At 31.6% G+C, this 17,699-nt stretch overlaps 4 protein-coding genes across 4 annotated transcripts; 3 read left to right on the plus strand and 1 right to left on the minus strand.

The window, feature by feature from the left end:
* Positions 1 to 2,168: 2,168 nt before the first annotated feature.
* Positions 2,169 to 3,142, minus strand: LOC134837536 (larval cuticle protein A3A-like). The gene is made up of 3 exons (XM_063852917.1): positions 3,131 to 3,142; positions 2,809 to 2,938; positions 2,169 to 2,692 (listed from the first exon to the last, which is right to left on the minus strand). Exons 1-3 carry the CDS (start codon positions 3,140 to 3,142, stop codon positions 2,169 to 2,171), a joined length of 666 nt encoding a protein of 221 aa, XP_063708987.1.
* Positions 3,143 to 7,005: 3,863 nt separating this feature from the next.
* Positions 7,006 to 7,791, plus strand: LOC134837537 (larval cuticle protein A2B-like). The gene is made up of 2 exons (XM_063852918.1): positions 7,006 to 7,017; positions 7,198 to 7,791. Exons 1-2 carry the CDS (start codon positions 7,006 to 7,008, stop codon positions 7,789 to 7,791), a joined length of 606 nt encoding a protein of 201 aa, XP_063708988.1.
* A 4,359-nt stretch (positions 7,792 to 12,150) lies between these two features.
* On the plus strand, positions 12,151 to 13,089 carry LOC134837538 (cuticle protein 19-like). The gene is made up of 2 exons (XM_063852919.1): positions 12,151 to 12,162; positions 12,307 to 13,089. Exons 1-2 carry the CDS (start codon positions 12,151 to 12,153, stop codon positions 13,087 to 13,089), a joined length of 795 nt encoding a protein of 264 aa, XP_063708989.1.
* Positions 13,090 to 15,754: 2,665 nt separating this feature from the next.
* On the plus strand, positions 15,755 to 16,436 carry LOC134835756 (larval cuticle protein A2B-like). Its single transcript, XM_063850703.1, has 2 exons — positions 15,755 to 15,766; positions 15,867 to 16,436. The coding sequence occupies exons 1-2, from the start codon at positions 15,755 to 15,757 to the stop codon at positions 16,434 to 16,436; spliced, it is 582 nt and encodes a 193-aa protein (XP_063706773.1).
* The last annotated feature ends 1,263 nt before the right edge of the window (positions 16,437 to 17,699 follow it).

Here is a 17,699-nt window from a genome sequence, read left to right on the forward strand (position 1 = left end):
TCATCAAATCGATAAAAACTAAAAAATCGAAAATTTTGATTTTTTTCGATTTAGTATTTCAAAACCAACCATATTTTTGAAGCTGATTTTTTCTATGAAAATCCGGATAAATCATAAAAAGTCTTTATGGAAGTGTTAATTTACTTCTTATATTTTGCAATAACATGCACTAAAGCGTGCAAAACAAAGATTTTAAGCAATTTTTGGTGTAATTACTGTTATAACAAAAGAATTTTTAACTTTACAATGTATGAAAAATTCTTCAATGAACTTATCAAAATTAAAATATTTTGTACAGAAGAAAATTACGTTGTTCATTTTGAATTGACAGAAAAAGATTTGACGAACTTGATAGGAAAAGCAATGCACTTTGTCTTCTTTAATTAGATAATTTCTTGAAAAATTTTTTATTGTGAATCCATTGCGAATCCATTCGAATCCATTTGAATCCAATGTCGATCCATACCTAAAATTGGATTCAAGACTCACAATATAAACCCCTCGGAAGCAAGTAAACTCTCCCAGTTTACTATTATTGCTCAACAATTATTATGCTGGTTAATTGTTGATTCCAAGAAGTTGCATCATGTTTATGTGCTTCACTTTGCTCAATCATTTTGTTAAAACGTCAGCTGTTTGTTCATTAGTTGGTATGTACTGCAATTTTAAAAAATCCATTTTGATATTGCCCATAACCTATAACCATATTTAGTTATTGAGTCTATCAAAAAAGGATAAAATTTTTTAGCTAAATGAAGTCTTTTAATCATCCAAAAAGTACCTTATTTCACGTGTTTCCTCCAAGAAAACTGAAAGCAATAAATTCATAACTTCATTAAATAATGGTATAAAATTTAATTCTGATGATTTGTTTTTGTTTGCATGTCATGTCTTAATATCGCATACTTGAATGTTCAAAAATCATCATTTTTGTTTTAAGTGAAACTCAATGCGTAAAATATAGAACAAAATGGACATTTGAACAATAATTTAAATAATTTTTTTTCGATAAAATTGTCTAAATTAAAATATTTTGTCACGAAAAAAGTTATGTTGTTCATTGTGAATTATTTTTTGCGAACTTGACAGGAAAAGCTAAAAAAATTATTTACCTCTAGCCCGTGGATGTTCAATAAAATTTTCCAAAACTTTTGAATTTTGAACTAGTATAAATATTGGAAATATTTATCAAAAAATGAAAAACTTTAAATTTTTTTAAATTTTTATTGAAATAATTTTAAAATTTTTTACTTTGCAATTTTTAGTGAAAATTTTGTAAAGAAAAATATTCATCCTTCTTTAATTCCAAAATTTTTTAGAAATTTTTAAGAAAATTTTTAGATATTTGATAAACCTTTCCTGATATTTTTTGAAAGTTAATAAAATCAAAAAACATTTTCGATATTTGTATCCGCCTCATTTGTTTAATTATTATTAATTTTATTGGTATAGCACGAAATTGACTTGTCTCGTTCTTAATTTAGCAAGATTTGTTTACGGATAAGAAGAGTAAGAAGGGCATTAACGATCCAATCAATCAAAAATTAAATTATTAGGCACTTCAATAGGTCATTTACCTTGACAAGCGCCTTCGACTTATTTTTCATCTTGTTAAACAATTCGTTGATGCAATTTCAGATAATCAACGATGTTTGTTTCAACGAGAGGACCCACTTTAATTGCAAAATTCCATCAAAACTTATCTGATTTCGCGCTGACCACAAGTCGCGAAAAACAATAAATACTGCAGTTTGAGTGACTGATGAAATAATTGGACATCCAAGTCGAAAAGTAGTTCAAGTTTTCAATAATAATTTTGCGAGATATGTGAGAATTCATGACATAAATACATACAGCGCAAGTCGAAAATTAAAGGTTATTGTGACGAAATATGAGTTCACTTTCGGATCATGTAATTTTTTGGTGCGTGTCTGGTTATTATGTGTCTTTAAATTAATGTGTGCAATTATGACGCTGATGCAGGTAAAAAAACAAGAAGTATCTTCAATATATACGCAATTAAGCGTCTTTTTATTTTTTTACATAAATATTTACAATTTGCAAATAATTAAAAAAATAAATATAGTCGGAGAATTTAGGAACAGATAAAGATTTTTTTTGTGTTCGCAGGCAATGATAGGGCAGTTAATTCAAATTAAGTAAAAAATTTAATGATGGTAGTGGTTGTATGCTGGGGCAGCGTACGACTTGACGACGGCAGCTGGTTGATGGGCATAGACAACGGGTTCGGCATGATGGTAGGCATGGACAGCGGGTTGAGCGACAACAGTTTTGTGGACAACTGGGGCAGCAGCAACGACGGTTTTGTGGACAACGGGAACAGCCTTGGCAACAACGGCATGACCTTCCTTGCGGACGACGGCGTTGAATCCGTGGTGTGGGTCAGCGGTGTAGTCAACAATACGTTTGGTTCCGTCAGCTTCAACGAGGGAATAAGATCCTTCGACGGTTCCGTCGGCATGGCGGGTTTCGTGTTGGCTCTTGGCGTCACCGGTCAAGCTGTCTTGAACACCGTATGAGAAGGAGTATTCTGGGTGTGGGTCATACTCATCAACGACTTTGGTAACGGGGGCAGCGACGACGGTTTTGTGGACCACTGGGGCGTGTGCGTAGACAGCGGGTTGAGCGACAACAGTCTTGTGCACTGGAACGGAGTTGTATTGGTGGTAAGCTATGTGCGTTTTGGATTGGAAAAGTTTTGGGATACAAAAGTGTTTTATGGGACTGCGATTCGATTCGAAAGAACTTTTGGGTCCCATTTCAAAAAGAACGAGAGAAGATTCTTACCTGGGGCAGCATAGGCGACGGTCTTGGCGTATGCGGGTTCAGCATGAGTGTAGACAGCTGGTTGGTGATGGTAGACTGATGGGACAACTCCGGCTTGAGCAACGGCCAATACGGCGCAGATAGCTAAGAACTGTGATGAAAAATTTATTATTAATTTTTTTTCACATTTTTTTTTGAATTAAATTTTTAATTTATTTTTATTTTATTCTTTTTAAATTTTTTTCATTTATTTTTTTTTCACTTTAATTTTTTTTTTATTTATTATTTTTTTTGTAATTATTTTAAATAATTATTATTTATTTTTGAATAATATTCCACTCACTTTGAATGCCATTTTTCAGGTAGATGCTTTGTTGTTTACAGAACTGAAGAAATAATTGAACTGTGCCTTATTCAAAAATTGCTCGCCTATTTATATCAAACGCTTAATGGCTACAAAGAGAATAGAAATACCAACATCAACGCAGCTACCGTCAGCTATGGACCAACAACAAAGTACCAACATTGTCTGTATGTACGCTCATATTTTCTCAAAGCTCAGTCAAAACAAGAAAAAAAAACGTGAAATACAAAAAAAAACATTAAAGGGCTGTGTGAACTTGAAATCGATTAGATTTTATCTCGTCTTAAATTTAATTTCGATTTCATTTGAACTAATAACCTACCTACCTCCGTACATGCATTAATCACTTTTAGGGAAGTGGGTGACTTTATGTAATACTAATTAAAGGTAATTTCGCGTTCAGGTAAATTCAGTTCAAAACGCAAATTTGTTTTTTTTTTTGCATATTCCTCATCAGATTTAGATTTCAAGGAAATTTTTGTAGCTGCAAAATGATGAATAAGCATGAATTACTTGAGCAAGATTGAGGTCACTGTCGTACAAGACAAAAATACAACGAACCGCTGCACAGCAAGCTTCCATCAAACAAGCAACGAGTGATTGATATGACAAGACTCGTTGTTACCAACATCCTACATCCCAAAAAGCAATAATCCTAAAATATATTTTAATTAATTTTTTTTCCTCGCATAGCCAAGTTGTAGCTTTATGCGGCAACGCAACCCAAATTATGATCAAAGAGGCTCGTAGAGCAAAGAAAACAAAGAATTTCAAGTACAAGTTCAAGCACAATTCACGATTATTGTTTCGGCGATAGAGATATCCGCTTAGCTGGACAAATAAATAGACAAATTGCGATCATTTTTTACGTTCGTTAGTGAGACATAAACATTTTTTTTTTGCACACGTGCATAAATCAAATATTTAGACTAGTTTTGTGGTAAATCCACATTCCGCGCATAAAGCAACAAAAAGTATTTATTTAAATTGAAGCCAATGTCCAAAAAAATTGCATAAGGCAGTAACATTGTAATGTGTACGACGTGTAGTACATTAAACACTTATGGACAGATGAAATTACTTGCATATGTAATTTTTATGTCATTATTTTGGGTTATGCGAATGTGATAATAATAGGTATTTATAAAAAATAAATATCGAGCAATTTTTGCGTGTAAAAATGACATGAACGGGTTGCAATATTGTGACACAATCTTCATGTAGGTACAAGTCGTGTTGAAGTGCTTTTTTTTGTTGCTTTGTTTTCAGCCAAACTACTGTAAACGATTAAAGAAGATATTGCAGTTAACATGTATCCCGAGGGCAAAATGGAGATGGAAACAGTGGTAGGTAAAATATTTTGAAGTATGTTTCAAGAGAAAATTTTATTTATTTATTAAGTCATCTGGGATTTTATTTTTGGCGAACGTTGTCAAGGTCAAATTATCAGGTAATTGTTTTTTTTATAATTTAATCATAAAAATATTATTTTATAATTCTTTAAATTTTTTAAAATTTAAATTATTTATTATTACAAAAGGTTTTCAGTTCCTCCGATCACGTCGTAAGACATGTCTGCTTTCGCTTTATTAATATATTAAATATTATGGTGTGGTGCATCAACGTAGTAGGCAATGCAGTCGACGATTAGGTAATAAAATACTCTTCAAGTATTGAGTCCCCTAATAAAGACGTCAGAATTATGCAAATGAAAGTAATGCAATGGTTACTATGATTTTTACATGAATGCAAGGATTGAAAGTCGGATTAGATGTTATATCTGTAAATTTGCTTTGATTGGAAATTTCAGAATTTTTGGATTTTACGTGATGAGAATTCAACAGTTTTGATAAGAAAGAATATTTTTTTCTCTCTCATGAAAAAAACTAAAGAAAGTTAATGGTTGCCATAAAATTATTACGGTCGTTAACAACGTGACAGCAATTATTCGTCGTATGTGGACAATTCGCGGTTCACCAAACTGATTGTGGTTCATAGATGTTTATAAGGCTTTTTATTTTTGAATTGAGGATTTTTTACCTGTATGAGGCAAATTTGGACTATTTTTGTTTTCGATGTTTTCTTCTTGAAGGTTGAGGGCATAATGTTTTTTTTTTATTTTTTAGGAAAACTGTTTTAACCTGGTTTTTTTTTGCCGTATAAACCGTTATCTAACAATAGAAATTGTCAAATAAATATTGGATCAAAATGCAAATCTAATTGAGTCAATTACGAAAATTAATTTTACGATTTCAATTAAGTTTTCAATGGATTCTGCTAATGCACGCATAGTCATTTCTAACTGCGGTGGTCAAATATTGGAGTTTGCAGGATATACATAGAATCGGAAATTGTTATACCTGCAAAGGCAATTGGGACTATTTTTCATTTACGTTGTTTCTACTTGATGGTTGAAGAAAGAATGAAATTAAATTTGATATTTGGAGAAAAGACTGTTAAACCCAGATTCCTATGATCAATTTTTTTCGCCGTTAGTTGATCGTTAAACACGTAAAAAGTTCAAAATCTTCGTAAATTGTCTTTAAATACGTTAAATTTTTTTTTTGGATTTTGATGATTTTTTTTGATTTCAATAAATTGTTTTTTTTATTTATTTTTTTTTTGATTTATTGGATTTTAATTGATTTTTGTTGATTACAATGGATATTGATAGATTTTTTGGATTTGACTTATTAGTACAAACCCCTCGGATTCTACAGATATTCAGCAAATTGTAACCAAACTAGGATCTATTGGAGATGTACTGAAAGGGACGCAACATGCCAAATGAGTTATTTCATATTTAACGTTAGAAAATTTTCCATTAATTTGGTTTCCATTAATCCGAACTGAATCAAAAATAAAATTCCTGATGTTGCGCCCTTATTCTATTAAATTTTACCTAAATATTTCTCTTCTACTCAAAACCAGGCAATTTCTTTGATAAGTCACCAAGAAGGCTCGAACATTTAGAATTTGTTTTATTCTGTTCATACAAATTGTAAGATCGCATGATTTCTTCATCTTAAACGCTTGATAACTTTTTTTAAATCAATAACTAAAGTAGTGCAAGAAGCTAGAACAAGAAGCATTGTAAACATGTTTTGCATTTTATCTCAATACTAGATCGCAAAAAATTTATTGTATTATGCTCACCATTAAATTCTTGTAAAGATCATCTTTTTACAAAAAAAAAATGAAGGGGATCAATAAGAGAATGTTTTGCAGAACAAGTTTCTTTTTATAGTCTACAAAAGCTTTTAAGACAACAATAAGGTCGAAAAAAACTTCTAGTAATTTTCAACGCCTACTTTATAAATTTACGTCAACTTTAATGTATTTTTTTCTGAATTATGTTCTATAAGTTTTTTTTCTTCTAAGAATTGTTTGCATAAAAAAATCAAAGGGAACTAAGATTTCAACAAAAACCATGTCAGACATATTATATTGCAAATACAGACTAACTTGTTAAGTAATCAGCAAATTGTGTGAGTCATAAATTATATTTATGATTTGTGGTGACAAATTTTTGCTGACATAAATATTTTAATTAGCGAAAAGTGATTAGAAAGGGCAGAGTTGGTCAAGAAACGTCCTTGACTTTGGTCTGCAAGTCATTTATCGCAATTAAACCGCAATTTTACGATGAAACGCATAGAAAAGTGGATCAAAAACAGGAATCGCGCACACACAACTGTACTTTATTTCACAAGCGGCAAAAAGACAAAAGTTGCGTATTTGCCATTCCATTTTTTCAATAGGGTAGTTTTGATATAAATAGCCAAGTGAATTTTAATTGAAGCACAGTTCAATTATTTCCTCAGTTCTGTAAACAACAACAGTTATCATCAACAATGGCATTCAAAGTGAGTGGAATATCAATTGGATTATGTATTAAAAAAAAAATATTGAATAACAAAAAAGTCAATATCGATTAAAAAAAAAGTGAAAACAATGACAAAGAAAGAAATTTTAATCAAAAAATCATTTGAAAAAGAACAAAACTTACTCAAAATGTGAAATTAATTGAGATTTTTTCTCTTCAGTTCTTAGCTTTCTGCGCCCTTATCGCAGCCGCTCGTGCTGGAGTCATCCAACAAGCTTATGCAGCCCCAGCTGTTTACGCACACGCCCAGCCCGCCCTTGTTGCTCAACCAGCTTTAGTTAAATCGTATGCTGCTCCATTGGCCGTCGCTGCTCCCGTTGCCAAACTTGCTGTCGATGAATACGATCCACACCCACAATACACCTTCTCGTATGGCGTTAAGGACAGTTTGACCGGTGACGCCAAATCCCAACACGAAACTCGCAACGGAGATGTTGTCCAAGGATCTTACTCACTCATCGAAGCTGACGGAACCAAACGCGTTGTTGATTACACTGCTGATCCCATCAACGGATTCAACGCCGTTGTCCGCAAAGAAGGAATCCCAATTGTCCAAAAAGCCGTTGTCGCTGCCCCAGTTGTCCAAAAGACTTTGATCGCTCAACCCGCACTCGTCAAGTCTTATGCTCAACCAGCTCTTGTTGCCCATGCTGCCCCAGCGGTTTATGCCCATCAACCAGCTGTCTATGCTCACGCTCAACCAGCTCTCCTTAAATCGTACGCCGCTGCCCCAGCGTTGGCTTACCATCATTAAATTGAATTACTTTCATTACATCTTTAAACTTTTAGTCTGAACTTTAGTCCTATTCTTGTCCTGTTAAGCTATTTTTTAAGCTCTTTTGTATGTTATTTAAGTATTTACTTGATGTAAATAATTATTTTTAAAAATAATAATATAAAAGGCGTACTCATGCGTGATATGCAACAACATTAAAAACATTTCTTTTATTTCACCGAACAAATTGGTATCGATTAAAGTTTGTCCTTGTTGGAACAAAAGTAAAATTGAACAAAAGATAATAATTTTAAAAAGTAAAAAAATAATAATTTTTGGAATAAAAAAATTCCCAATGAATATAAAAAAAATTCATTTATTTTACAAATTTAATTTAATTTTTTTCAATATAAAAACACTTTAGAATAATAATTTACTTTACTTAAAAAAAAATTAAATTCACTTGGATAATAAATCATTAATTTTAATTCTTTTAAATTGTGTCGAAATATTGTTTTTTGTCAATCTAAAAAAATTATTTTACAATTTCACCATTTTTCGCTCATGAGTTCGTGTCTTTATTACAATAAATGACAAGTCTTTTGTCGCTAAATGACAAAATCTCTGTCTTAAAGTCTCTTTCATGTCCAAGTACATTCAAAAAATAATTTTTTGTTTTTTATAATAAGGTCAGTGCTATGTTGTGACGACGAACGACGTCGTCGAATTATGCTCAAACATGAAAATAAGCCCATAAACAAACTCTTTAAATAATTAATTATAGAGGTACCAATTTTTATTTTTTGTTGTTGTCTTTCACAACTCCATTGGCACGTTGCGAGGAGGTGCGGTGTGTGATGGTGGAATTCTTTCACAGTGGTTATTTAATTCAAAAAGTCAGCGTGAAAAAAGAAGTCGATCATCCATCTTAATACCGCAACAACGACGACAATAACAACAACAAAAAAAAAACGAGCAAATTTAGTGTCAATGTCTGACATGTGTATTTACGCGTCGTCGCTGTTTGCGTAAATTGAACCGCACTCAAATTTATTTCATTTCATACAAATTGCATGAGTAGTAAATAACATTAACAATTTTTGAACTCGTTTAAATTTAAAGTGAATAAATTGCAGGTACAACTCTTTTTCTTCGTCGTTTATTAAGATTATTAAAGGTCAAATATTTTAATTGATTTTTATGTGATATTTATTGACTCTTTAGCATTTTTTATGCCACCTGATTGTTTTTGCTACTTTTTTTTTGTTGCCAAATACCAGACACCCGCATTTTGATCTGAATTTCAAAGGAAAAAATCGTCTAACATAAAATGCGTAACTTTTGATAGTAGATTTCCGGTTACAACTGAGACACACCAAAGACATGACTTGGCACAAGTTTTATTGTTCCTTCCTTCTTGTAACAAAATCTAATTTTTATTTATTTTACGAGGTTCATAGAAATTGAAAAAATGTAAAAAAAATGACAAAGGCCAACAATGGTAAGTATCTAGTGGCATGCTGGCAAAAGAGCATCTTATGGATGAAAATTGGGTGATATTGAACCTTTAAGGGGCTAATTTAAATATTGTCCAGCAGCAGCCAACTAGGGATATGAAAATTACTTTTACGAAGTTGATGTCTTTTGTGGAATTATGTAGGCTTGTTTTCGGTTTATCTAGCTGAAATTTGCAATGTTGATCTTCAACATTTGGACCAGTGAGACGAATAGAGAAAAAAAAATTCACGATAAAACCTTTTGCCTCCGTGGTGTCCATAACCTATTATGTGTTGTTGATTTCTTGAGATTAATGACATATCTCACTTTAGTAGGACGAATACAAGTGCCGCTGACCTAAGGAATGACGTGCTGTTGTAAGTTAGATTAACGGTGACATAATATCTGTCGATAACTCGGCTGATTCATCAATTGTTTTTCAATATACAAAAAAATTTGAGCTCTTGTTAGTTCTATAAGATTTTTCTATTCTGTCCTTTTCGCTCTATATCCTTTCCAAATATTTTCTTTAGCACACATGCTTTGTGGAGTGTGAGCACTCCATTCTTATTCCTCACTTCAATAAAATGGGTTGATCCGTCTTTAGCCGGAAAAGTCTTAGTTAAAAGTTATCCTCTTAAGTTTTCTACAATAAATCAGTTCATTCTTTCCATCATTGAGAGATATGGTTTCATTATTATTTTAAAGCAATATATTCAATTTCTTTAAATAATTGTTGGTTGAATTAAAATGTCTTCACTGTTCTTCTTTTGTGATGCTAAAAAAGAAGTAAAGAAAGGGATTAAAATAAAATTTCAAGGGATAACCCTAAAGGTATTGAAATCCGTACCATCTTTATCAAATTCTCCCCTTAAGGCCTGAGAGGGGCAATATCAGCACTTTTCAATCCGCAGGGCAAGTACCGAGCAAAAAAGATGAAATAAACGACCTTGAACTATCACGTAACGAAAAATATTGTTAAGCACTCGTATCGATTTGATGGTTATTTTAATAGTTTTTTTTTGTATTTTTCGCTCTCTCAAATAACAATATGACCATCGAGGAAGTGCGTAGATTTTATCTAACATTTTTTTTTCGTGTACATGAACTTTGTTTGTAAATTGTAAGTGAATGACTCATCAGTCATCAGACATCGTCTGTAAATGCCAGACAACGCGTCAATTACAGTGTAACCGTTATTCAATGAATTGAGTGGTGATCCAATTAAGTATTTTATAACAATATCGAATTCAAAGAAAGGCTTGTCGTGTCATATTCATGTCATGTCACGCATTATTTTTGTTTTAATTAAAATAAATAATAAAATTTATCGAAAAAAAAAAATTGTTCAAAAATCTGCTTTAAATGTTATCGTTTATTGTTATTTAAAATATCACACTTTACTTTTTTATGTGTAATTGCAGTAATAATGGAATAAAGAGTGTCTCGTATGACATTTTTGCGACAAATTCGATGATTTTTTGACAAAAATATTAACAAGACAGCCTAATGGTATGCAAGTAATGAACTGAATTTATAATTTTTTTTATTTCGCTAATTTTTGTAAAATATTTAAATGAAACAAAAAGCTGTGAATGTGTCAAAAAATTGGGCCACGGCAGGAATTCACAACAAAAATAGTAATCTTGACTTAATTTTTTTCGAAGGAATAATTAATCAGGTGGTAGTCGTAAAAATTCGTTTAAAATAATTGCAACATGAAGTTAATCGTTTCAGGCGGTAATGAAAAATCAAATATTTTGCAATTCACTGCCTCTGCAATAAAAAAAAACGAAACAGGGCCGAAAAAGACGAAAGTAGGTGATTGATTCTTAAAAATTAGAACAAAACTTAATTTTCATTTTTTAAATTGATTATTTTTTTTTAATTTTAATTAATTAAAAAAAAACTTATGAAAATGAGAAATTGAACTTTGACTTATTCTTACTTTTAACTAAAAATTTTACTTTTACAAACTTAAGTCTCATGACTTAAAAAAAGTTTAGTCAAAAGTTTTTTCAGCCCTGAAAAAAAAAGAAAATTAAACAGAAATGAGAAAAGAAATGCATGAAGGTCGTGTGTAACAGACGTTAACAAAAGTGTAAGCGTTCTCAGTTCCAGACGTTTTTTTGTGTGCCTTTCACTTAAAAATTCTGCATGTTCCTTTTGTGTGAACAAACATGCGTGATCGAATTATAATAAAAAAAGTTCTGCGACCTTGAAGTAATTTTTTTTCTTCTTGCTGCTATTATTGTCGGTAATAGTTGAACCACAAAACTTTTAAGAAATATGAGAACACTACATTAAAGAAGAAAATAAAGACAAAAAGAGTTGCCGGAAATTGAAGTCGGTCTTTGTTTTTATAATCCGCAGACCAATGGTGTGGTGTGGTGAGCCTGAAATTGGATAACTTTGGATTTTATTGCTTCTGTTAACACGATTAATTATGTGTTGAGATAAAATCCAAAGTCATGATTTGCGAGACGCCTTCCTTTTTGTGAGTCGCATCGTTGTTTGTAAGATTCGTTCAAGGTTTTAGAACATCCTTAGATCATTATTGTCACACGATTTTTGCAAGTTGAGTATCTCTCGGCATTACTCAATTTTTTTTTTATACAAACATAAGGTAGATCAGTAGTAATGGTCAAATAATAAGTACGTAGTAGATATTAAAGAGAAAAAAATATCGCAAAAATTTTGTTACACTTACGTACTCGAATTATTGAAGGTAGGCAGGATAAATGAGTAACGTACAGAGAGCGGCAAGGTGTAAGTGCGAGAAAAAGTTTGCCATTCTATTTTTTCGAGGGTAGTTTTGATATAAATACTCGGGTGAATTTTGACAGAGACACAGTTCAATTGTTTCTTCACTTCTGTAAACAACAGCAGCTCTTATCAACAATGGCATTCAAAGTGAGTGGATTACCAATATCATTGGATTACCTACAAATAAAGTGATAAAAAAAGATTAAATATCTTAAAAAAAAAAAAAAAAAATATTTAAAAGAAAGAAATATCGATAAAAAAGTGATTAATTAATGATTTTTCTCTCTTCAGTTCTTGGCATTCTTCGCTCTCGTAGCCGCCGCCCAGGCTGGAGTTATCCAACAAGCTTATTCAGCTCCCGCTTACTATTCTCATGGTCATCCTTATGGCAATGACGCCCTTCATGCTACACCAACTGTCTATGCTGAACCCACATACACAAAGACCATTGTTGCCCAACCAACTCTCGTCAAAGCCTACGCTCCAGCCTACGCCAAGGCCGATGAATATGACCCCAACCCACAATATGCCTTCTCATACGATGTCCATGATAGCTTGACCGGTGACGCCAAATCCCAACACGAAACTCGCCACGGAGATGTCGTCGAAGGATCTTACTCGCTCATCGAAGCTGACGGAACCAAACGTATTGTTGACTACACCGCTGACCCACACCACGGATTCAACGCCGTTGTCCGCAAAGAAGGTACCCCCATTGTACAAAAAGCTGTTGTCGCTACCCCAGTTGTCCAAAAGACTTTGATCGCTCAACCCGTTGTTCAAAAGACTTTGATCGCTCAACCCGTTGTTCAAAAGACTTTGATCTCGCAACCCGTTGTTCAAAAGACCATCGTCTCGCAACCAGCTGTCTATGCTCAACCCGCATACGTCAAGTCTTATGCTCAACCTGCCGTCTATGCCCATGCTCAACCAGCTGTCTATGCTCATGCTCAACCAGCAGTCTATGCTCAACCCGCATACACAAAGACCGTTGTTGCTCAACCAGCTCTTGTCAAGTCTTATGCTGCTGCCCCAGCTTTGGCCTACAACGCCTATGACAACTACCATCATTAAATTCAATTGAACCATTTCCCCGATCCTCAATCCTATCCAAATTTAGTACTATTCCTCTGTTAAACTATTTTTAAAAGCCCTATGTTGCAAAATTTTATATTTTTGACGTGAACTTGGGATGCTTAAGTTCATAATTATTATTATTTAACTATTTACTCCAATGTAAATAATTATTTAAGAAAAAAATAAAAGGACGCATTCAAGCGATATACAACAACAGCAAAAATTTCGTTTTTAATTTAAACTTTCTTACTTTAATTTCTCTTCATTATTTTTTCTTTCAGGCAAGTACAATTTCAAAAAATGTTTCACATTATTTTGAACCTCAAAAAGTAAGGAGGTGGGAGTAATGAATAATGATAATGGACTTTTTTCCATATTTTTCACCATAATTTTTTTTTGAATTTTTAAAAAAAAATTTTAACATTATTTTTCTCTTTTTCTCTTGATAATTAAAAAATTGTTTAAACGAATTTTTGGATTTTCGAAATTTTTTAAACGATATTTTCTAAATAGATGATAAAATAAAAAATTAATAGATATTAAAAAAAAAAATAAATTAAATAAAAATCTGTTGAGTATTTGAAATTAAATTTAAGCCCCAAACAACGCTTTTTAATTTAAGCTTTCTTTCAATATCATTTCAAATAATTAAAACGTGACTTGTTTTCTTCTGGTTGTGACACTGTTTTCGTCACAAAATAAGCCTTTACAATGATTGTCAAAAATGTCGTTGATTTTTCGAGGTTAAGCAGTTTTTAAAACTTTTTTAACATTAACAAAAAAATATATTTTCATTGAATATTTTGTAAAGTCATAAAGACAAGCACGTGCACTCGAGTTAATTTAATAATCTGTTGAGCTTTTTGTCAATATTTTGAATAAATATTTGTTGTAAATTGTACTTACAAGTATTTTGTATTAAAAAAAATATATGTTTTTTAAAGAAAATTTTAGTTTTTTAGAAAATTATAAATTTTTTTCTTGAAATATATTCGAGAAATTTCTTTCGTAAAATTTATTTCAATTTAAAGCTGAAATATGCAAACAAATAAGGCACAAAATAATATATAAGGTTAAAAATTTTAATTATTTAAATTTAAGGTTTTAAAATCAACCAATTAATGAACCATTAATCACTTAAATTATATAAAATATTTTGAGTTTTTAAGTTTTTTTTCAAAATGGCAAAAATAAAAAAGAAGTTTTGAAATACTTTTTCATGCAAAATGACAAAATTTTTACAAATTTTGTTCCTCAATGAATATTTTAGTTTTCTTTATGGTATCTACATTGAAATTTGATAATTTAAAATTGATCTCAGAGTATTTCAAGTAAAAAATTTAAACAAAAATTTTCATAAAAATAACGGTTAAAAAATTTTGAAAAATATTTTTTTGATAATATTTTTGAGAATGAATTTTTTATGTTAAATTTCGTTTTTCAATACAAAAATTCTTGAAAATAGAAAATATTTTAAAAATTTTTTGAAAATTCCTTGAAAAAATATGGAAAAAGACCAAAAAATGGTCAATTTTGATGTAATTTTGAATTTTTTTTATTTTGCCCCATTGGATTTTCGACTTTTGAAATGAGGCATGGGGCAAAAACATAGAAACAAATTTGGAGCGGCCTTATTATTTTAAATGAATTTTAATATATTTTTAATCAATTAATCATTACGTGGCGGACAAAATTATTATTTTTTTTAAATTATTATTTGCACTTAATTAATTAAGTCGAATATAATGAAATGTCAATTTCACGATTTATCAAACTCAAAGGAATTGGAATAGAATTTCATTCATATTATGCACAATTTAAGAAAAATTTTTAATCTACAAAATGTTGCATTTTTTAACGTATTGTGCAAAATGCGTTTTTAATCTAGACTCTTATGAATTTTTTTATTATCTCTAAAGACATTTTGATATTAAAAATTAAATTCATGACATTAAAATATTTTATTGCCATGAAACTTTTTTTAATTTTTTATTCGTTGTGGATTTTCTTGATATTTCCTAGAAAATCATTGACCTAAATTAATTTCATCTTCTCAGAAAACCGCCAAGTCTGTCAAGTTTTTAGTCGATTAAGTACACCTTAATTCACTTTCAAAAAATTAAAAAAAAAATAATTTTTTGACAACTTTGTTCGCAACTCTGAACTTTTGTTGCATAATCCAATTTTGCAGTGTCATGCCACTTTTGAAGTCGAATGAAAATTAGAAGCCGGAGCAAATTGTGTCCTTAAACGTCTGTCCTTAATTCATTTTCGGGCACAAGTTTCAATGTAACACTTCCTAATTTTTTTCGAGATTGATCCACTAAACTTTGTTAATGACATTTTTTTTGCAACCTGCTTGATGCGTGTTTACACATTGCATGCGAATACGTATTGTTAAAATGTGAATATTTAATGTAAAGTACCTACGGAGAATATGTATTGTTGTTAAGGCTAAATGATTTTTAAAGCTCACGTTGGGTGTAGTGAACATAATTGCGAATGTGAGATGTATGCGTGGTGGAAGTGTGTAAGGTACGTCTTGTATGTGCAATTTTTCTTAGGCCGGTCGGTATAAAAAGGTGAGTAATTTATGAAAAAGGTACAGTTCAATTATTTCTTCAGTTCTGCAAGCAACGAACAATCATCTTTTTCAAGCAAAATGGCATTCAAAGTGAGTGAAAGGTTTAAGAAAAGTTTTCTCTGGAAGTGAAAAAACTTTAAAATTTAAGAATTTTTATGTGAAAAATATTAAAAAATTTCTCTTTCTCCAGTTCTTGGCTTTCTTCGCTCTCGTAGCCGCCACTCAAGCTGGAGTCATCCAACAATCATACTCAGCTCCTGCTGTCTATGCTCATCAACCAGCTGTCTATGCTCAACCCGCATACACAAAGACCGTTGTTGCCCAACCAACGCTCGTCAAATCCTATGCCGCTCCAGTAGCTGTCGCTCAACCTGCCTACGCCAAGGTCGATGAGTATGACCCCAACCCACAATACGCTTTCTCTTATGATGTCCATGATACTTTGACTGGTGACGCCAAGACCCAACACGAAACTCGCAACGGAGATGTCGTCGAAGGATCTTACTCCCTCATCGAAGCTGACGGAACCAAACGTATTGTTGACTACACCGCTGACCCACACCACGGATTCAACGCCGTTGTCCGCAAAGAAGGTACCCCCATTGTTCAAAAAGCTGTTGTCGCTACCCCAGTTGTACAAAAGACATTGATCGCTCAACCTGTTGTCCAAAAGACCTTGATCTCTCAACCAGCTTACACCAAGACCATCGTTTCTCAACCATCTGTCCAATATTCCGCTCCATTGGCCTACCACCACTAAATTCTCGTCGTTGAGAGGGATCGCATGGATCTACAAAAGACTTTTTTTTATTAAATTTTAATCTTTTTGTTAAAACTTTACTTGTTATTCGTCTGTTTTTTACACAGATGTATCAATGTACAATTTATTAAAAGAGCTCTCGAGCAATTTTATACAACAACATCAAAAATTCAATGTTTCATTGATTGAATGTCTTACCTTGTCATTGAAAATCATCTTAAATGCTGTGTTTACAAAGTTCGAAGCATGAAAATTTTAAAATTTTGACAAAGTGAAAAAAAAATTATTCAACTTTTGCCTTGAAATTGGTCAAAAATGGGTTGAAAATTGACTCGAAACCTTTCGTGGGTCAAAATGGTGATAAATTTATTTCATAAAATATCTACCCAATATGATCAGAAATCATCTTTAGAATGAATATTTATTCAATTTTAGGCTTAAAACTGGTCAAAAAATGACTTGCAAAAAAAAATCAGAGTTTGAACCTCTAAACTCTGATTTTTTTGTTTCGCCAAATATCGACCCAATATGATCAGAAATCATCTTTAGAATGCATATTTATTCAATTTTAGGCTTAAAACTGGTCAAAAAATGACTTGCAAAAAAATCAGAGTTTGAACCTCTAAACTCTGATTTTTTTGTTTCGCCAAATATCGACCCAATATGATCAGAAATCATCTTTAGAATGCATATTTATTCAATTTTAGGCTTAAAACTGGTCAAAAAATGACTTGTAAAAAAATCAGAGTTTGAACCTCCAAACTCTGATTTTTTTGTTTCGCCAAATATCGACCCAATATGATCAGAAATCATCTTTAGAATGCATATTTATTCAATTTTAGGCTTAAAACTGGTCAAAAAATGACTTGCAAAAAAAAAAAAAAAATCAGAGTTTGAACCTCCAAACTCTGATTTTTTTGTTTCGCCAAATATCGACCCAATATGATCAGAAATCATCTTTAGAATGAATATTTATTCAATTTTAGGCTTAAAACTGGTCAAAAAATGACTTGCAAAAAAATCAGAGTTTGAACCTCTAATTTTTTGTTTCCCAAATATCGACCCAATATGATCTCTGATTTTTTTTTTTTTGTTTCGCCAAATATCGACCCAATATGATCAGAAATCATCTTTAGAATGCATATTTATTCAATTTTAGGCTTAAAACTGGTCAAAAAATGACTTGCAAAAAAATCAGAGTTTGAACCTCCAAACTCTGATTTTTTTGTTTCGCCAAATATCGACCCAATATGATCAGAAATC

Source organism: Culicoides brevitarsis, chromosome 1 (assembly GCF_036172545.1).
Source record: "Culicoides brevitarsis isolate CSIRO-B50_1 chromosome 1, AGI_CSIRO_Cbre_v1, whole genome shotgun sequence".
Taxonomy (NCBI): domain Eukaryota; kingdom Metazoa; phylum Arthropoda; class Insecta; order Diptera; family Ceratopogonidae; genus Culicoides; species Culicoides brevitarsis.